The sequence below is a fragment of the Parasteatoda tepidariorum genome, chromosome 2 (genome assembly GCF_982258835.1).
Source record: "Parasteatoda tepidariorum strain Cologne lab strain chromosome 2, Ptep-v5.0, whole genome shotgun sequence".
Taxonomy (NCBI): Eukaryota; Metazoa; Arthropoda; class Arachnida; order Araneae; family Theridiidae; genus Parasteatoda; species Parasteatoda tepidariorum.
In genome coordinates this window covers 62,206,154-62,228,779 of record NC_141756.1, presented here as the reverse complement: position 1 = coordinate 62,228,779, position 22,626 = coordinate 62,206,154, and the positions used below count along the sequence as shown (strand labels likewise).

Sequence of the window (22,626 nt, the reverse complement as noted above, 5' to 3'; positions counted from 1 at the left end):
TTCAATTTAGTGCTTATTTTAAGCCAGTTTATCAATTTTAAACAAGTTATTTTAACTTCGGACAAGTTGCACAGTTTTAACTTGTTTTTTTTATTTTTATATTCACCAAGTTGCACATATTTCAGCCAAGTTTTAGTCGCGGTATAGCAAAGTCATGGTTCATCATGACATCGAAATCGTCAAAACTTTATGTCACTCACTCGCTTGGTAGTGCTGTGTATCCAATATGTTTTGCAATTGCGTTAGATCCATATTAAGCCATTCACTTAGATTTGATTGCGAATAGATAGACAACATCTGTTCAAATCCAAATTGAAATGATATAGATTATGGTCTTCTATGGAGTTCAAGTTAGTTGATCATGCTGGCCAAGCGAGATGATGAATCGATTTGAGATACTAAAATGTGAGCATAGTAATTTTTGTGTTTATCCACTGTTCTATCATAGCATATTTCTTACAGGTGACTTTCCCAGACAAAGCCAATTAATACATATTAGAGTGCGTGAGTGTCCATTAAACCAGTCGTACATTCTTCCTAAATGTATTTTGATAATCTTGAAAAATGAGGGTATCAGAAACATACACATTATAAAGGTATATTGAAAAGCGACACCTGGTTCTTTTAGTCGTAACTTAAAATTTTTACATTAAAAAGCAACCTTATACTATAGTTAAACTATTACATTCCAACTTTGGCTCTACACACCATGCCATTTGGTACATAAGAATCCAGGTAATTCTTCAAGATTCCTTGTTTTAATCGCTTCCTCTCTTTAACTCTTTAAATCCACTAACACGTGTCTTTTTAAAATTATTGCTGGGTTTCTTGTTTTCTTTTGTCATTAAGATCGCAGTACAGAGAAACGTGTGTCAATTTCTCTTTGTCATTGTTAGTTCATGATTTGTCCAGTTATCCCTTCTTTTCATGATTTCTTCCTTCAAACTAAACAATCAATTAACCTATAAATTTAGTTATATGTTTAGTAGTTTTTATATTTCATGCATATGTAGGGGGAGAGTGTGGTAAAACATTGTACCTTGATTGGATGATAATTTGTTCTGTTTTCTACCAGACCGTCCCTGAAATATACGTAACTAGTCACGAGAAAGAACCTACCATAGTGGCGTATAGTTGCTGATTATTTCAGGGTGTTTGTGTAGATAAATTTATTTTATAATGGCATTTCTCTAATGTTTTCTCGATTTTAAACTATCCTTATTGATTGACCATTAAAGTTATAAAAATTCTTTCTGAACCAGTTTATTATACGTTTTATAAATTCATACCCTAACAGACAATAAGGATTCGTCCAATCGTAGCCCTGTACCGGATTTGTTCATTAATAAGCACTATATTGTCTGAAAGGAATTACAGCCGGCCCTCAGCTGTCCCAGGCCTCAGGGCAATTGTCCCACTTTCTCCCCTCTTTGAGTACGTCCTTAATTATATCACATGTAAATTACTTGAATAGATTTCTTAAATTGTCAAGTAAAATAGAAATGCCAGCTACTTTTTCACTGAAATTCTAGTATTTATTAATTTCCCATGAAGTTAAAATGTGTACCTGGTTTTACACACATAGTGAGGTAAGATTGGGTGACTTAACTTTTTCTTGAAATAATTATTTATAAAGAAAGTATTACACCAAAGACTATTAAGAGTTATTGTACACAAATAAACAATGTGAATTCCCTAATTAAATAAGCCAATATCTAAGTTGAACAGTTTAGAACCAACAGGCCTTCGAATCTTAGGTCTCCGGTATTACCTAAAAATTCTCCTATTATTTTTAAAAATTTGAATTTCGGTACTTCGTTGAAGTTATATATTTAACATTTGATACAAATTGATACATTTGATTAGATTTGATAATTTTTCTTCTCAAGAAATACTAGTTCGTGAATTCGGAATTCTTCCTAAAACTTCATTATATTCTAGCAGTCTTTCAAAATAAATCATTTAATAACGATCTTTTTTATAGCCCTTAACCTTGCGATAAAGGAAGAAAACACAAAAGTTTGGATAGCTATTTTTCATCAAACTCCAAACTATTTTCTTTCGCTATAAATATTTGGTTCCTTGGAAATATGTTTCTTTTTTATAATTCTCGTAATGATGCGGAATAGTTCTAAAAGCTCGATACAACCAATTTTTTTGTGGTACAAAGTTCCATAAACTGGAATGAGTTTTCTTAACTAAAATTCAATACTAACAAGATATACGCCAGTGATAAAAAAATAAATTTTTAAACTTAAAAGCTTGTTAATTTAAAATTAACACTGATTGTTCAAAACATACCAAAGAGGATATTGAATTTTTTATTGAATTTCAACAGGAGTTTTCTTGGCAGAATTTGATAGTGCAATAGATAAAAACAATATGCATAGAAACCAGGAAAAATACATTGAAATACTTAAAATATTTAATAAATTTGCTTAAGAAAGTCTAATTTTAATAATTTATAACTCTGAACAAAATATGAAATATTAATCTAAATTTTAGTTTTTCTTTCTCTGCTTGCTCCATGAGTTATGTACAGCGTGCAAACTGAAACGAACCACCCTTATTAACTTTAGATTTAATGACTCAATGATTCGAAGGGGTAACCTCAAATATGCTAAATAATAAGCATAGAAGATATTTTAAGTTGCGAAATCAGATATGACCACGTACTTTCTCTAAAAAAACATATCTTTCTTACTTCAGATTTGGGTTTTTGATCTCTATAATGTTGGAGGTAGCCGCAGTTTGGGAAATACGGTTCCAATAGTTTGGTCATTAGAACGGTCCAAAGTTAGGACCCCTTAATGTTATATTTTCATTATAATGTCTACATTTTGCATTACTCGAGAAATTTTAAAGTGAATTTAAATTTAAGCAAAATGAATTTTTTGATACAATTATAATTAGCAAACAATTATAATTTATATTTTGCAAACAATCATTTATCCATAGATAATACAGGGCAAAAAATAACTTTTAATAAATATTTATCACTTTTTATTATTTTATTTATGATTATTCGAGCAAATTTTGAATTGTAGGGAATGCAATCTTTAAAAATATTTTAAAAAGCATAAATTTCTATTGGAAAAATACATAACTTGAAGTTAAATAGGTCAAATAGTTCCTGCGAAATTGAATTTTTAAAATACGACTTTTTTACAATAAAAATTGAAAACACTCCAATAAATATTATATCTTTGACCATGAAATAAATGATTTAAAATGCTACTTTATTCCTAAACTAGTTTAATTGTTACTTTTGTTAGCCCTTTTTATCTCCATTTAGTTTTAATGTTAATTTTAAAATACATAAAAAATCTACTTTGATTGTTAAAATGGTGTGCCATAGAAAATCACATCTTACAAACGGAAGAATATCCAATTTAATAAAGCTTATAAATATTTTTGTAGCAATAACTACAAATTTTTTTCGTAGCATTTAAGAAACATTAAAAAAATATTCTCATACCATTAAAGGTTTGAAAAAGGTCTCGAAATACTTGCATTTACAATTATGCATTTAAAGTCAGCACATCGAACATATTTAAAGTATGTATTGTTTGATATGCTGGTATTTTGATACCTAACATGAAATTGTAATTCTATGCTATAGTGGTAATTAAAGCACTAGAAAGATAGTTTGATCGAGATTTATCTTATAACCTGTATCCTAGAAACAACTCTATTAAACATTAACAGACGGTTATGTGTTTTCTGTAATTTGAACTGACGGATTGCGATTACACTTTGTTCGCTCACTTGTTAACTAATTACATGAGAGTTTCAGTGGGTTTCACAGACATAAGTAAGTGATTCACAGTTTTAAGGAATGGAAATTGGTGTGAATTATAAGAAAAATAGGATATTGGTATATTTAAGTGAAAATATCCATTTTTTTAAAGTAGTATATTGAATTTATTTTAAAATTAGTTTTCTAAAACACGAAATGTCTTCTAATTAATTGAATAATTTGCAATTATTCATTAAACAATACAGCAAGAGGAAGCTCTAATATCATGAAATGTTTCAACTGAAATTGAAATATTTTACTCCAAACAACTCTTATGTTTCGTTATTTAAATGTGTATCTCACTTGATAATTACACAGAGAGAAAAAATTGGTAAAATTACTGTGCTGCATGATAATGCGATTTCCGAATGAAAATTATGTGTAATTTTGGCTAATAAAATCAAATTATTCATTACTTAAACCCTTCTTTGATATTAAATGAATATTCCTAAAAAACTGAAGCGGTAAGATATTACTTCATTAAGGACTTCATTCTCATCAAAAATATATAAACAGGAGTTGACATTTTTCAAGCGTTCAAAAACAGGCGGCCATTTTCAAGACTTACCAACTGTAAATAAGACGAAGCAAAAGTGATTTGAAATATAGAACGTTAAGTTGCCAACAAATAATAAAGATGTGAAAAATGCATTTTCACGTGGCCACTGCGGCATTTACTCGTGGTGTTTTACACTGATTTGCCCCTCTCAACCACAGTGAATTTTCTTAATCTGTTTCACATCTTTTTTTTTTCTCCTCCGGCAATTGTGGTATTTCTAGTTATGTTTCTCTCTTTAACTTTATCCATTTTTCGTTGGCAACTTCATACTTCAAATCACTATCACCTCTTCTCAGTTACGTCTGGTAAGTCTTGAAAATGGGCGTTCGATTTTGAGCGCTTGAAACAGGTCGATTGTCGTTTCTTATTCACATACTTTTGAGGCGAATGAAGTTTTTAATCAAATAATATTCATTTGATGTTTTTTCCGTTCATTTAGTGAAAGTGAATGGAAAATTTCGGTTTTCAAAATTTTTTGCTCTTATTACCACACGTATTAAAAAAAACTACAAATATGAAAAGTAAATTTAACCGAATAAAAAAATTTCATGTCACGCTATATGGTATCATGATTAAATAACCAGATTTTATCACATTTATCAAAGTTTATTGTGCATTATTAGGGATATATTATTGTAATCCTTTTCAAAATCATTACCAAAGCACTTCGGTAAAAAATGCAAAGGTTTTGGCGTTCCCATACAACCTGAAACACTGTCAATTTTACCATATTCTCGTAGTTTTGACCATACTTTTTGTTATCAGTGTACGATCAGTGACGAACCTCTGAAATATTTTCCTCTGCTTTGATTTTAAAAAAATTGGCACCTGTGCGCAAAGTATTATTATACTTTACTATGATTGCCTAAGAAAAGAATGGTCTGAAATAATTTTTGTTTTTAAGATAGCAAAAATTTTGAAATGAATCTGCTTTACGGTATCGATTTAGAACGAAACTCTGAATTTTGTATTCCTCATACGAACTTCCATCTCCTTGCGCCAATGTTTTACAAACAGCTACACACTTTTTGGAAAATGTAAATATGACATAAAATTCTACTATAAGATATAAATGCATACACTATATACAGCAAGAGAAAATCTATATTAAAATCTAAAAATATTTTTATACAACATATGTGGTGGGAAAATAAATGAATGTAAAATAAAATTTGGCAAAAATAAATAAATAAAAAACAATTAAAGAAAATTAGGAAGCCGAAATCAATGAGAAAAAAATTAAAGCCTGATTTGGAACTTCGAATTTACTTAATTTTGAAATAGATCTGATCATCTTAAATTCCCATGTTCTACTCGGAGAAAAAATCCTGGCAAAATTAACGAACTGTTTAGTAATAACACTATGATTAAAAGAAAATTATGGTAACAAAACTCAAATATGCTGTATTTCAACCATTCACTTGTTTTCCAAACTATAGTTCTCATTTCCACTAATTCAATAAAAATTACAAATTAAAAGAGTAAATTTGATCGCAAAAATGATATTTTTTTCTATTCTCCAAGACTACCATGATAAAATTACCAAATTTCACCGATTTCGCTACATATTATAATATTATGATTTTATTATAATATGTGAAAATTTCCACATATGTTAATGTGAGTGGTGTTTATATAACCAATATATAGTTTATACATAGTTTACCAAATATTATAATTTACTTTACGTGGTAAATCATAACAAATTCATCACATAATATAAACCATTTTTTTACTGTTAAATTTTCAAAGTCATTCCTACGCCCTTTGGTAAAAAATAACAGAGCTTATTTGTTTTTCCATGGAGACATACAAACCGCAAATTTTACCATATTCTGATAATTTGACCATACTTTTTTTTCCAGTGTATTTTGTCAATGTTGAAAATATATGTTTAGAAAGTTATCTAATTTATCATGTTACTAAGTTGACACTTAAAGGTAACAATTTAACTTTAAGATTTGATTTCCAGGAGTATTATGAATCCAAGTAAAAATTTCATGCCCTCCAAGTAAATATGTCATGCTATGAAACCTACGAAATTCGTCAATGAACTAATTAAGATATTTAAGATAATCATCAGAGTATGCTCTCATTTGAGATTTGAACAGAAATTAAAAATACACATCAATATATGAAATTAACATTATAAATGAAGAATAATTTTCGAATTTACTTAGTTGTATTATTGTAATTTAAGCTGTATTTTACGAAAAGTCTTAAGGGGTGTAACCAAATTATATATTAGATACTGCTAGCTTTTTCGCTTTTAAAGAGAGATGCTCTAATAAATTCTTAATAGAGCCATGATCTGACATCTCTTTTAGAAACTCACAATTCTAAACAATATGTATGTTAACATTTCAAATTGACAGTCTAATTGACAAGTATAGTAATGAAGAGTTTAAGAAAAAATAAAGTATAATGAAATAGAACATCATGAAAAACATATTTATGTGAAAAGTGATTGGTTTCTCAAACCCAAACAAAGATATGATTCACATTCTCCGTTTGAAACGCGATTCTATACAGCCATGCAATTCTAAACGATCTATATGTTAATATTTCAAATTTACAGTCTAATTAAAATGTGCAGTATTAAGCTATTTAGAAGCGTTGCTAAAATAACTTTTTAAAGGGCTTTTGTAGGATTTACGATACAACATAACTGTCAAAATAGTATTTGTAAGAAACAAAAATTATGCCCAAAAGAATACTAAGAAAACAAAAGAATATGGAATTTTGTTTAAATACTTAGATAAACGAGGGAAGTGACTAACAGAGCGTGGTAAAATTTACCATGTTTCTGGTTCTATAGAAACACCAAAAGGTTTGACAATTTTTTATCGAAATGCTTTTTAATGATTTTGGTAAAATTAAAAATAGAATATAATTTTATAATTTGTGATAAATTTGGTAAATTTCGTAAAATTTAAAAATTTGATCATGATACCTTAGAGCATGACATAAAAATCATTTACTAGGTAATTTTTTTTTCGTTTTGTATTTTTAACTAAGGGTTGTTAATTAAATTTCTAGTTTTTAAAACCAGAATTTCTCGTAATTTGTTTCCATATGAAAGGAAAAATTCATATTGAATTATTTAAATACCATATATTTTTATTTTATTATCCAGAAGTATGCTATTTCTTTTTACCAGAAATGATATAATCATATATGGCAGTACTTTTACTTTCGTTACTTGTACCGCCGGTACAAGTAAAAAGTACGTACTTTTACTTGTACTTCGTTACTTTTTAAATTTGGTACTTTTACTTGTACTTTCGTTACTTTTTTAGGGAAAAAGTACAAGTATTTGTAACGGAAATGTCGAATGAAATCGTTACTTTTTTCTAAAACTCCTCGGTAAGCTTTCTAAAAAAAACAAGTTTTGCATTTTTGGGGGTGTTAAATTGCAAAGAATTGTCCAAGCTGAACACCCTGCTATAAATAATTACGTAAACAGAAAAAAACCAGGGATTTTAAATTTTCTAAAGCTGAAAACATCTTGCCAATCACCAGCTACAGAAGAATTTATGGCATACATGTGCTCAAATGTCGAAACGGAAAGCATATCAATTTTGAATCGATATCCAATCGTAAAAAAACTATATTTGAAATATAATACTGCAGTACCTTCTAGTGCTCCCGTGGAGCGCTTATTCAGCGTGGCTAAGCACGTTCTGAGAAATTCTCGCAGCAGACTCAGTGATACCACTTTCGAAAGGCAATTATTTTGCAAAATGAATAAAAATATTAATTAGCAAGTTATTTTCATTCATTTTCGAGTTTTATGCTTTTATTTAACACATTTTAAACAAAAAATGTTGGATTTTGTTATTACGTTTTTCAATTTTCTTTTTGAACTCACTAAAAATACATTTTTGTATTAAAACATTTTTTACAAATACATTTTTAGTTAGTACATTTTTTACTAAAATTATGTTTTTGCCCGACCTTGTCAAACAACGCCCAGTCAAATCTCTAAGAACTTCAGAACTATTTGTGCCATTGACAACTATTATAATTACTATTTTAACTCTTGAAAACTCGAAGGTATTAATTTAGCCGCTGATACTAAAATTCGTTTACAAATTTTAACTATCCCGTTTGGCAGAAATGTTCGGAAAATGATTTTCTCGCATGACTTCAGCATTAGCCATTGTTACAAATAAAACTGTAGACTGTTCTGTTTCAACTTATACTGCACATTCAATTATTTTTTACTAGCTCAAAGATCACAAAGCTATCTGAAACCCCGTGTTTGCTTTGTTTATGTTTGTGCTTTTAAAGCGCGTTTCTATAGAGTAAAATAATTTTAAATCAATGGTAATTTAAATAAATAAAAATAATAAACTAAAAATTAAAATCAATTGATAAAATCTCTTTTTCGTGCAAATCCATAAAAAGTTTGATATTAAAATTATATTTGATTTTAAAATTACATTATACGATTATATTATAAAATTATATTATAATATTCTTCCGAATTTAAAAATAAATTAATGTCCATAACTTTCAAAATTAAAAATAATTAAATAAATAACAACAGTTTTGAAAAAACATTAAAGAACATAAGAATATTATTCAATAAAATTTTAGGTTACTTTGAATTTTCGATTTCCTAGAAATGTACTTTTAAATCGTTGCTTTTTTGTTTAGTACTTGTACTTTTACTTGTACTTTTTACTCGTTACTTTTTAAAATAAGAACTTTTTACTTTTTACTCGTTACTTTTTTAAAAAATACTTGTACTTTTACTCGTTACTGTTTAAAAGTAACGTTGCCATATATGGATATAATACAGTATAGTAATTTTTAAAGAATTTTTTCACCGTGTTGTTATTGCCTTGTTATGTTATAGAAATCAAAAGAGAAATACTGATGGATATAATTTAAACTGTCCATTGTTCAGATTTCCATCATTGCATTTTCTGAAAGGAACAGATATGATGGAAGTGCTGTTTTATTTCAATCAAATTACAGATTAAGTAAAACCTAAAATTTTTATCCATTTTCTACGTTGCTAAATTTGTACAAAATGCCCTTTTCAAATAAAAATGAAGAATTTTTCCAAAATGTTAAATAGAACACGCTGAAAAGAGGATAATTCCTCAAGAAGGGCATCTTAATTGGAAATAGGTCACCAAGGACAAACTTTACTTTGCATGCAAATAAAAAAAAATCCGACCTAATTGTAGGACTACGTACGAAATCTTAAATAAAATAAAAGAATTTTCTGTATCCTGTTTAGCTATAAAGACTTAAAATTCGTGAATAATAAAACAAGCACAATTAAAGGGTTAAAAAATTTAAAACATTTAGATTCAAAACTATAATGAAGTAATGTAGTGAAAGGGAAAAACTAACATAAAAAAAACTCTTCAAACTGAACAACACTGGCAGAGTGAGTTAAAAAATTTTGAATGAATAAAAGAGTTGTTGATTTTGCTCAGCCACTTATTTTCAATTCTTTTCAGTTCTTTAAAAATTGCAATATTCTTTAAAAGAATGGAACATCAGTTTAAATAAAGCACACTTAACGGAAAACAATTGGCTGATGTTTAAATTCCAAAATATTAGACAGTAAAAAAATGCTGAAAGGAAGGAAAAAATTATTAGCTAAAATCTTCTCAACTTTTCTTAAAATCCATTTAAAATCTGGTAAAAAATACTTCAAGATCAAGTATTTTTTCCCTTAAAGTAAAGCAGCGGAGAAAATTAAAATATTTTACTTGCATATTTTGAAGTTCTGTGTAAATATTGTACAAGGAGAAATAACTTTTTCAAGTATCACTTACGCTATCCAATTTGCCATTAATAAGCATGGATTATTGACTTGTTTACCATTACTCTTAATTTTTATTTTATTTCTTTCAAAATGAACATAATTTTAGCTGTTCATGCTCAACTAATCAAATAATTTTTTTGATTGAGTTAAAAAAAAATGACATTAATTTAAAACTTGTATCGTTTTCGACATTGAATAAATATATCATAAAGTTGTTCTCGTTTAAAAAGTTTTCTTTTTTCGGTTAAAAAAATTATATCCATTTTTTGGGGGGGGGGGGGGTAACAAAATTAGAATTATTTTCTTTTATATAATATAAAAGTATATAATTTGAAAAATTTATTTCAAAAATGTTATAGTAAAAATATTGATCTCAATGCGTCTAAGTGTTTATGTTGAGTAAGATGTCAGTATATCATATTTTAATTTCTAAGCTATCTCCATACATTTGTTTCTTTAACGGAGTAAATTTTTTATTTTTCTATACTTGCTAATTCATTTATTTGCTTTATTTAAAAAAGTACCATGACGAAATATTTTTTTAAAATTTTGACGAAACTTGGTTTACTGATAAAGTGCTGACAGTTATTCGGTAACTTTGATGAAGCATTTGCTTGGAGTACAAACCAGGAAACGGTTTCGTCAAAAACGAAGAAAGTTTCGGGAAATTTGAGTATCTATATTTTAAGGTGCATTTCGTTTAGCAAAATATAAGTACGATTGAATCGGTTTTCTCTTTTTTATAAATTAGAGAAAGCGTAGCTACTTTATAAATTAAAGAGACTAAATTTCTTTGCAAAGCGTTTTTTTTCTCTTCAAATAAAGATTAAAGAAGTATGAAAAAAATAATGAAAATACAGGCATTTACTAATCCAGATATTATCGTAATCGTTTGAAATACATTGTGTTAAATTAAATACTGTCAAATTACGTAAAGTTTAATTCACATAAAAAGTTTCTTTTTTTATAGATTCATCAATAAAATATAATAAAATATATTTAAATTTATCTACTTTAAAAATGTATTTTGGAAAAGGAATTTATGTGAAAGTTTAATATATGCGAGAAATATAGTTTTCTCTTATCCTAAGGCAAATATTTAATTTGATGCAACCATTTCCACCACAGCATTACAATAAACAGACATTGAATATTTTAATGCCTTTGGTCGGTTACGTTTATCCACAAGCAATGCGCCGGAAGCATATTAGCCGTCCTAGTTCTTATTAAATCATTCGTTAGTATAAATTAGAGATTATAATTTAAATTCAGGACATCATAATTAGGATGTAAATGGAAAAGTTAGCTTACAGAAATATAAAACAATTCATCATTGAAAAAACCTGATTTAATCTTTCTTCAAAAAACACGTATTTTTTCAATTCCTACTATTAGTCGCACTCTCCTATATTTATATGTCTTGTTCAAATTTTCAATCGTTAATAAAATACTTTTTTTTCATCCACTCAAGTTCAAATACTTTTTATTAAAGTTGTGGTGGATGACACTTAATGTTAATACAGTTTTAATATATATGTATAAATATATGTATATACCTATATTCATAATATTATAATAAAAAGTAAATAAAATAAAATTATTCTTTGTTGACCGGAGTAGTACTTTGTTGACCTTTTTTCTCATATTTCTTGTTTCGTACTTGAAAAAGCCTAGTTAAATAATTAAAAAAATATCATTTTTAGCTTACAAGCTTCGATACGTTTGTTTCATCGATTTCAATAGTTTCTTCAGATCATTCAAATTGCTAGAAATAGGTAGGGGAGAGTGGGGTCAATTGTAACAGGGTACGATTGTAACAGAGCAAAAATTTCGAGTGTCGGGTTCTAGATTTGGTTCCTAAGTGGCGCACAAGGTGTATTTAATAAATCTACATGTACACCCCTGATGGCAATCATTTTTATGTACTTTTGAAAGAGTTAGATCACAAAAGATATTTTCACGCCACGCAAGTACTTTTCTGGTATTAGAATATTATATTGTAACAAAGTAATTTTGTTTAAACAAATAAAAATTAGTAACCGAATATGTAAGTGGACACCTTAATTAACATTTCAATAAAAAAAAAGATTAGTTTTGTTGATCAACTAGCATTGTTTTTAACAAATGAAACTGAAATGGCGTCTTGGGGACAATTGTAACAATAAGTAAAGGGACGATTGTAACAGCTGAAAATAAATAATCTTATGTTTACAAACCATTACTTAAGTCTTTAAGAACCACCAATAGTTTCCTATATCATTTATATTATGTTGCATACGCATTATTTTATTTGTCACCTTTCACAGCATAAATTAAAATTTTTAACCCTTTAAAGTTAAAAGCTTAACCCTTTAGGTCTCTGCTCATTATTATTTTTACTCCTAAAATATCACTACTATTTTGATCAATAAAAAAATATATCACAACTATGATAATATGCATAATTAACTATGTTTTAGTTGAATTTATGAACTGGACAATTGTAACAAGTGCTCGACTGTCAAAAATAGTTAATAAGTAATATAATAACATTTAAAATTAGGTATTTATTTTTTTTCTAGTAGAGGATAGTCTACTTTACTCGTCTGTCAATTAATACTAATAATATATTGGATTTTTTGTTAGTTAAAAATAGTTAAGTAAAAAATGTTACAATTGACCCCACTCTCCCCTACTCATTACTATATTTTCTTTCAGTATTAAAAAAAAACTAATTCTCAGATCTTAGGATATTTAATTGCAAAAACATAATCACTGGCACAGTTTCACAATTCTAGAATTTAACTTTCAAAACACTTCTATATGATTTCAATTAAGCCTCAAAATTCAAGATTAGTTTGTTTTTCTCTAATGAGGTCATCTGTAGCTATTTTCGGGTACTCTTAATGTAGGTGGTATTTTTATATGATTTTAATTTAGCAGTGCTTTTAATTTAATATGCATTTATTTTTAATTATCTCTCATTATAATTAACTTTCCAATTTTCTGTTAAAATGCATATGTAGAAAAATTTGTTCTGGTACGACTGTAATTTTGTTAGAATTTTTATTTTAATTCTTAGCAGTGTCTATTAAAATTATTGTAGATTGTTATAGAAAATTAAAATAGGCATAATCAAATATTGTTTTCATTTCTTCTTTAATTGCTTAACAATAGGTCTTGATACGCGTTCAGTAGACTTTTAATTTAATATTTATTTATTTTTAAATTTATTGCATAAGTATTAGCTTTTTAATTCTATGTTAAATTTATGTACATAGAAAGTTTTGTTCTCATAAGGCTATAATTTTATAATTTTTTAAATTTTTTCGTAACATTTTCTATTAAGCTTTTGGTAGGTTATTGCAGAAAATGAAAATTTGCGTACTCAAACATAGTTCATTTTTCTTTTTCAATTGCTTAACAAGAGGTTTTGATATGTTTTTAGTAGATATTTTTATATGATTTTAATTTAGTCTTTTTAATTTAATATATATAGGACATTTTGCTGTCATAAGACTGCAATTTTGAGGAAATATATATATTTTTGTTGTTAACACTGACTATTCTGATTATTGTAGAAAATTAAAATTTGCATACTGAAGCAGCTCTTTTTTTTTCTTTTTAATTGCTTGACAACAAAGTTCGATATGAGGCATTTTTATATATTCTTTTAATTTCTCCATATTTAATTTAATAAGTATTTACTTTTAAAAATATTTTATAATTATTAACTTTTAAATTTTGTATTAAAATTACGTATGTAGGAAATTTCGTTCTCATAAGGCTGTAATTTTGTGGAAATTTAGATTTTCAATATTATCATTGTCTATAAAAATATCGTAGAAAATGAACTATTTGCGCTATCAAACACCACTTGTTTCTCAATCAACTGCTAAATAACATATTTTGATCAATAAAAAAATACTATCTTTGAAATATTTCAATTTGAAAGTTAGTTTTTTCTCCAGATTTGAACTTCAAATGTACTATTACGATTTAGTAAAGATTCCATATCCTTAAGACATAGAAACTCTTTATCTATACATCTACCTTCAGAAAATTTCGCTCGAAACGGCATATTTAGCTTAAACACTGTCTGCGATAAATGGTATATTCTTATTGCCATAAAACTGACTTAATAACCTCTTCTTTATATGGTCGTTATGCATAATAAAGACACTGATGTAGAACGTTGCTTATTAAAAGGAACGATGATAACACCTCAGTTAATTGCTTTTCAAATAAGTGCATTCAATTCCCTAGGTAATAATAAAATATGTCTAAAGAATTTCTTCAACCAGAACAAAGATGGCCAAGATTAAAGAGTTTCATGAGTTAAAGTAATCGTTTTCTGTCGCAAAAGAGCTTCCTCTATTCGACTCCATTTTAGGAAATAAAAGAAAAGTAACTTAAATCTTCTCACTTCAGAATAGATTATTAACACTCTGTGACTTTTTATGTTCTTATTATAATTAGAAGTGCAAAGGTAATGATTGTATAAAAATGCCTTTTTGGTAGAGTTTCTTGATTTTGCAAAATAATACAAATTCAATGTTTACTTGTTGCATCGAATTGAAACTAAACCAGTTATGGTAAATTAGTGACATAATATGTATTTCTCATAGACGAGTTTTTATTTGGAAATAATCAATACTTACTGAGTTATATTCTGAAAATAAACGTTCCAAATGTCAACAAATTAAATTAAAAGTGAAAATAAAAAAAATAAAATACGGATTTAAATTGACTAACTCTAAGGAATTTTTTTATTTTCTGAATTGAAGAAATCGTTTTCTGTCGCACAAGAGTTTCCTCTATTCACTTTATTTCAGGATTAAATTCTTCTTACTCCAAAATATATTATCAACACTGTAAGATTTTTTATGATCTTATTATAATTAGAAGTGCAAAAGGTAATAATTGTATAAAAATGCTTTATTTTGGTTCAGTTCCTTGATTTTCAAAATAATACAAATTCAATGTTTACTTGTTGCATCGAATTGAAACTAAACCAGTTATGGTAAATTAGTGACATAAGATGTATTTCTTATAGACGAGTTTTTATTTGGAAATAATCAATACTTACCGAGTTACATTCTGAAAATAGACGTGAAGAATGTCAACAAATTAAATTGAAAGAGAAAAGAGAAAAATAAAATACGGATTTAAATTGACTAACTCTAAGGAATTTCTTACTTTCTGAACTAAAGTAATCGTTTTCTGTCGCAAAAGGGTTTTCTCAATTCACTTCATTTCGGGAATAAATTCTTCTTACTTCAGAATATATTATCAACACTCTAAGATTTTTTATGTTCTTATCGTAATTAGAAGTGCACAAAGATAATAACTGTTTTTGTTTAAAAATGCTTTATTTTGGCTGAGTGTTTTTGACTTTAAACTTTAGCGAATTCATTGTTTACTTTTTTTTATCGAATTGAAACTGATATCAACTACGGTGAATTAATAACGTAACAAGTATTTCTCCCAGACGACTCAAAATATTTCTTCGCTAATAATCAATACTTACCGAGTTGTATTCGGAATAGAGACGTTCGAACTATCAAGATATTGAAATGGAAGCGAAAGCTGAAAAAAAAGCGGCCTAGAAAATAAACTAACTCTAAAGAGTATTTTGTTTTTGGTTAAAATAAATATAAGAAAGGCAAGTAAAATTGGAAATTTAAGGTTAATTCGGAAAATTACTATGTGGAAAACAGAAAGAGACTCACTATTAACCATTATCAGATTTTTACTTTCTTTCTAATTTTTCTACAATATTCGAAATCATTTCTCTCTCCATATCTCTACTTTTTTATGGGACTTATAATAATATAAAAATAGAACTTGCAAGATATAACAAAGTAATCATAATAATTAGGAACGAAATAATATTTTTTTTCAATATTTGTAATTACATGGAGCAATGCTCTTATCTAAATATAGTTCAATCAATTAATATTGGAACCTTAATATTAAAACTTAAAATAAAACTATATTTAAATTATAATACTATTTCTTTCATAAATTTATAGAATAGAAAAAAAACTTCAAAATATATTAATAAGAGTATTCCATAGTATTAGTTTGATTTTATCCCATTTGATAAAAATAACATTAATTGATATAAAATTTCCTTTCGTATTTTTTAAGCAACTGTTTAATCAAATATTAGAAACTAATATTAGAAACTAAAAACTTCAAGTGAACAAGTAATAAAAAATTTCCAAGAAAAGAAAAAATAGTTTCAGTAGCAATTAATTCAAAAAATAGACAGATAGAAAAAATGCAAAAGCCTCTAAAATTAAAAAATAGTCAAAAACTGACAATAGCTGATGATAAATGGCAGTATTTTTACAACTAAACACACGATCGTAAAAACGCGATGTGTGTGGGGAGAGTAGTTACAGACCATGTCAACTTTCATCTATGAAAAGGTACCCCGACATAGAGTCGAGCTAACATGTCTTATATACTAGTGAATTGTAGTTGTAATTTTGTAGTGGTAGATACGCTACAGTACTCCCCACCCAGAATTATATTTGTGATAGAATTCGATGAATGGATACCACAAGTTGAATCATTGCAGTTTTTGTGCGAAGCCGGGAGAGCTGTATTAAGATCACCGTACTTTTTGAGTGCTGAATGTGAGAGGTGTATTAAGTTCACGGTCGTAGTCGCTCCTGTGTTGCCTTTAACAGTCGAGTGTATGCAGGCCGACGATGTGTGCTCGAGACTGAGTAGCAACAGTGCAAGGAGGTGGATAATGTCGCAGTCACAAGTAGCAAGTCAACTTATTCAATATGGACAATCAATTGAAGTAGGCGTTACTGTTAAGATAGGCTTGTTCATTTCAAAGTGGGAGTTTCTTCCAACATAGGCGTGTTCGCATCACGTCCGAAGGTAACCAATGTGGGGAGAGTAGTTACAGACCATGTCAACTTTCATCTATGATAAGGTACCCCGACATAGAGTCGAGTTAACATGTCTTATATACTAGTGAATTGTAGTTGTAATTTTGTAGTGGTAGATACGTTATATGTGAAATTCTCACAAAAGGTTTTTCAATGATTTGTAAATAACAGCAATAATAGTGAGTGGTTTAATTTTAGCCGAATTTTTATCGATTATAGTTCAGGTGTCCTGCAGTGTTAAGACCCCAAACACATTGAAATGTATTTAGGGTCTTAACACTGTATGTAATAATAAAAAAATGCTTTAAAATGAGACAATTTGGAGTAAAATTAATTACAAAACATTTCTTAGAAACTCTTTTTCTTTTAATGAAAAGTAAATAGATTACAATTATTAGAGTTTGTGAACTTTTCAACCAATTTGAAAAGCGTGTTTTTCATAAAGTAGATAATATTCGCAAAAATAACGCGGCTTAAATGTTTCCTAACCTTACACTTCCTTTGGTGTTCTGCTTTTACATCCATCATTTTTCACATGTGCATGCACATTGATTATAAAGAGTAAATTAAAAAAAGCATTGATGATGATTATATAAAAAATGACACTACCAAGGCAAAAATAAACTGCAGATAATTTATTTTAAAAAAATGGAGTTTGAAGACTGTAGTGAATTTGACAATTCTGCTACAGAATTTTTGGGGTCGAAATACTGCAAAATTACTACAGTAATTTTGAAGTAGTACCAACTTCAAAAACTTTACAGTAAATATACAGGGCTAGTAGATTGTTTAGTAGTGCCATCTATCATGAGCGATGGGAAATACCAAATTTTTATCTAAAAAAAAAAGTTTCCTTACTTTGAATCTATTTTAATAAACAAGGACATCAATTTGGGAGTGCAGGCCACTGTAAGCTTTTCACATGTTGAAGGAATGAAAGAAACATTAAGACGTCGTCTCTGGAATTTGAAATCCCATTCTGTCAGTGGCGAAATTGCACAATTAGCCCTCTCGGCTACAGCTTGGTTACGCCACTTATGCTACGAAATGTATGGTTTTAAAAGGTGGGCTTAGTTAGCGTGGATACTATTCTTGTCTGTTTAATCATAATGGTGAAAGTAACTAATAAATGATTTCACTCCATTTCGTTTTCGTCATAACTTTGTGTAAAAGCAACTTTTTTCTTTAAAAATAAGGAAATAATAAATTAATAAAAATAAAATTAGTAATAAAATTACTAAGATGCAAAAATACTTAAATAGCTAAATTTAAGCAGATTTTAAGGCAATTAAATTGTGCAAAAATCTTAGTTCAAAACTTTCAAAGCTTCTAAATTGTAAAATAATTGCAATTATTTAAATTATGTTTTAATGAATTTGTTATATGTAAATGTAGACAGTGTATGTTATCTCCATCCTTAATATATGCTTAAAATCTTTACCTAAACAAGAGAAATTAAGAGTGAGAAATGAATATATATCGAAGAAAATACAAACAAAAATGTTAGGAAAATTTGAAGATTTGTTAAGGAGGAAAGAAAGATTGAAGACAATCTATTCGACTCTCAGACTTTTAATTTTACAACAATACAGACCAACTGCAGTTTTTCTGTAGATACACCAGGAAAAATACTTCTTAAACAATGTAAAATTACTTCAAATTTACCACAGTATAACTACGGATTTAAAGTTTCGTTATTTTTTTTAATTTATGACTTTAAAGTAACTTCGCATTAACTAAAGTAATTTTGTAGAAAACAGCTGGACTTTTTTTTTAAATAAATTACTTAGAAATTACTTCACATTATCTGCAAAATAACTTTTCTACAGAAAGTCTGTTGCTGACTGCAGAATAATTTCAAAACTACTTCAATTCTGCAGTAAAACTGCAGTTTGTTTTTCCTGGGAGTTTTCCTAAATCTTCCATATTTATATAGAAATTATAATTGTAATAGATCAAATCCAAGCAAGGAAGCATTGAAATAAGCAAGCAAAAATGCTTATTAGTGTCTATTATTACTATTAAAATGTAAACTAATTTCGATGCAACTGTGTCGAGTAAAATTACTACTACTACTTCACTGCTAGTCTCGATGTTCAAATACTTTCTTCGGCATCGCATTTCTTCAGTTAAGTAAAGGTATTTTCTGCAAAAAAGTGACATTATTATATCGATAATTTTTTAAGAGCTACTAAATCCTATTTGAAAACTATATGTTATGTATTAAGTTTTTTTTTCAAACTCTAAGGGGGCTCCTCAAGAGAACCCTTAATATGAATTTTTAGATACCTTATCAAAAATGAAAACAAACTTATCAAAATGTATGCACATCGGGGGCCGACAACAAAAGCACTTTCAAAACGTGACAAATTACGGTACAGTAAGGCAGAAGTATAAAACAAGAAAAATTTATCGCTTGGGGAAACAGAAAGGAGTGGATAGACATACAATTAAACCTGTTTTGTTGCTTATAACAGCAGCATTTCTCTGTTGTAATTGCACAAACATCAACAGCATTTTCTCCGTCAGCAAAATATTTATTTTCGATTCACATTAAGTATACTTTTTTGTTTTCAATTTTGAAATGGATTCTAAAAATAAATATTAAGACCGCTTTTTCAAAACACACTGCAGGTATCGATGTCATTGAATTTCAAAAAAGTCAGTTTAACATTTCTCTTTTAATAAAATACATTTCTTTTCTTTCCAGGCGTTTTGCATGCCGTTTTAAAAGACTTTTCCACTCCCTTCTGCTTTTGTGGTTACTGCAAGTAGTCTCTTCTTCAAAGGAAATTCCCGCTCCAAGTAACAACAGAAATGAAGAACCAATTCAAAGGGTTTTTCAAGATTCTCAACCAGATTCTAAAAGAGCTGCACAAAGTTACAGTTTCGGTTTGGGTAAGAAAAACGCAGATTCCTTAAGCCAAGAAAGTGAGTCTATAGAAACAAATGATGTTAATTCCTCTTATCAAGCAGAAGATGACCTTGACGAATCGAAACGTGACACGCATAACTTTGAAAGGTTTGGATTTGGCTTAGGTAAGAGATCAGCCCCCAGTCAGTATGCGTTTGGTCTAGGTAAAAAAGACACTCCATTTCATGAAGATTATGAGAAAAGATATGATGACGGCGAACGATTTGCATTTGGACTTGGTAAGAGAGGGCCACAAGATGAACGTTTTTCATTTGGTTTAGGTAAAAGAGGCCCGGAGGACAGATTTGCATTTGGTTTAGGAAAGCGAGGACCTGAAGATAGATATGCTTTTGGTTTAGGAAAAAGGGGACATGAAGACAGATTTTCATTTGGCTTAGGCAAACGAGCACCTCATGAAGATCGATTTGCATTTGGATTAGGCAAACGAGCACCACATGAGGATCGCTTTGCCTTCGGACTCGGTAAAAGAGGCCCTGAAGACAGATATGCTTTTGGGCTGGGGAAGCGATCAGCTGAAGATAATAGGTTTGCGTTTGGTTTAGGAAAACGTGGTTCTGAAGAGAATCGTTTTGCATTTGGCTTAGGTAAAAGAGGTGAGGGTGAAAACAGATTTGCATTTGGATTAGGAAAAAGAGGCGAGGATGATAATCGATTTGCATTTGGATTAGGAAAACGAGATGATGATCACAATCGGTTTGCATTTGGCCTCGGTAAGAAGAGTGATCGATTTGCCTTTGGACTTGGTAAAAAGAGTGATGAGCATAACCGGTTTGCTTTTGGTCTTGGTAAACGAGATAAAACCGAATCCACCCAAGGGATCGACAAGAGAGAAACCTTTAACGACGACATTGACGAGTATATAAAGAGAAGATTCTCATTCGGTTTAGGCAAGAGATCAGTCGATCCTGCTATGGAGTTCAAAAAAATACCTTAATTTATTTGGGAATCAAAACTAACCAGAAATTTGAAAATTGGCGGTGTACTTTCAGTAGGCTATCGAAAGTGAATGATTGTTCCAAATTTTTAAATGTTTGCATGACGAATATAAGTATTTATAGGGTAAATATAAAATCTGATTATTTGTTAATAAGTGATGCTCTTCTTCAAAAGCTGTGCTCAAACATAAAAATTGCGTATAGTTTGTTGATGAATTCGGTAAAAATTATGAAACAAATTCATGTAATATCGACATATAAGTATTTATATATATATGTCTAACATGCACGTGGAAATATTATATTAACTCTTACATTAAATATTTTACTGAAAATTTTTACATGAAATGAAAAATCGAAAAGAACAGTTTGTAAACATAACTCTTGCGTATTTTACGTATTTTTATCATAACTTCTATGTTCCATTCATTAATAATTTCTTTATTATTTTTTGAAAGTATTGTTATTGAATTCGAGGTATATGTTGAGTTTTAAGCATACCTCTGAATTTGTGATATTTTTTGTATTATTGATTTGGTATTTTATATGTAATATATTTTTGAGATATTTTTATTTGTAGTTTCTGTTTTAATTTTTTTATTTAATTATTCTTGTTAATTGCATATGACTGTATTAAAATATTATATGCAAAAACGACTTATGCACTTTAGCATTTTCATTTTTGTATATTATTTCCATTTATTCATATTTTTGTCTACTATTTTAATGATGTATTATTATTATGATAAATGTGTACATAATATCTCTAGTGCAATTTTTTTTGTTTCATTAAAAACATACATACTGAAAAATGTTATCTTTGTTATCACATACTTGAATGTTTGATTATTTATTTATTTGAATGATGTTTAGTGAATGTTATCATTTTCATCATTTTCATTTAGAAAACTGAAGAAAATTGTACAAAGTATACAAATTAAAATCTATTAGCAGTAAATTTTTGTAATCAAAATCAATAAATATTTATTTAATAACATATGTACTTGTTATGAAGTAAACTCTGAAAAGTCATCATTTATTATCAATAAAATATTGATTCAATGCGAGACACTTTTTAGATATCCTTTCTGAGGAAACTTTGAAATATTCTAGATTTATTTTGATTATTACTACAATATTAATATAAATGATCTTTACTATAAATGATTATTACTACGATAATTTGCTTAGTATCAGTAGTATGGTATTGGAAATGCTAGAGCTTGGGATTCCGTCAAAACATTATGTTTGCTATTTGTCAATTTCAAAAATGAATGCTACACTAAAAATGATTAACTACGAATTACAAGAAATGATTGTAACTAAAAAGGATCATTACTACTATAGATTATTTGTAACAGTAGTATGGCATTGGGAATACTAAAGCTTATGTTTGTTTGTTTGTTGTCGAATCCGAAATTGATTGATACTCTACATCTACTTAACTACAAAATACTACACATGAATATTACTATGAAATTACTACAAATGATTATTATCAAAAATTATTATTTCTAGCATAGATTGCTAAGCAACAGTGGTATGGCATTGGGAATACTACATCTTAAGTACTACATCTACATTACGTTCGGATATAATATTACGTTTGTTTATTGACGAATCCAAAATTTAATGATACAACACAAATGCTTGACTACAAATTACTAGAAATGATTAACACTGCAATATTACTACACATAATTATCACTATATC

General features: G+C 28.2%; 1 protein-coding gene across 1 annotated transcript in view; it reads left to right on the top strand.

The window, feature by feature from the left end:
- Positions 1 to 21,979, top strand: part of AstA (allatostatin A) — a 73,175-nt gene extending 51,196 nt beyond the window's left edge. The window contains exon 2 of the mRNA XM_016075629.4: positions 19,753 to 21,979. Coding sequence (XP_015931115.1) covers positions 19,753 to 20,911 — 1,159 coding nt within the window. The 3' untranslated portion in view covers positions 20,912 to 21,979. The remainder of the gene's footprint in view (positions 1 to 19,752) is intronic.
- Positions 21,980 to 22,626: the final 647 nt, after the last annotated feature.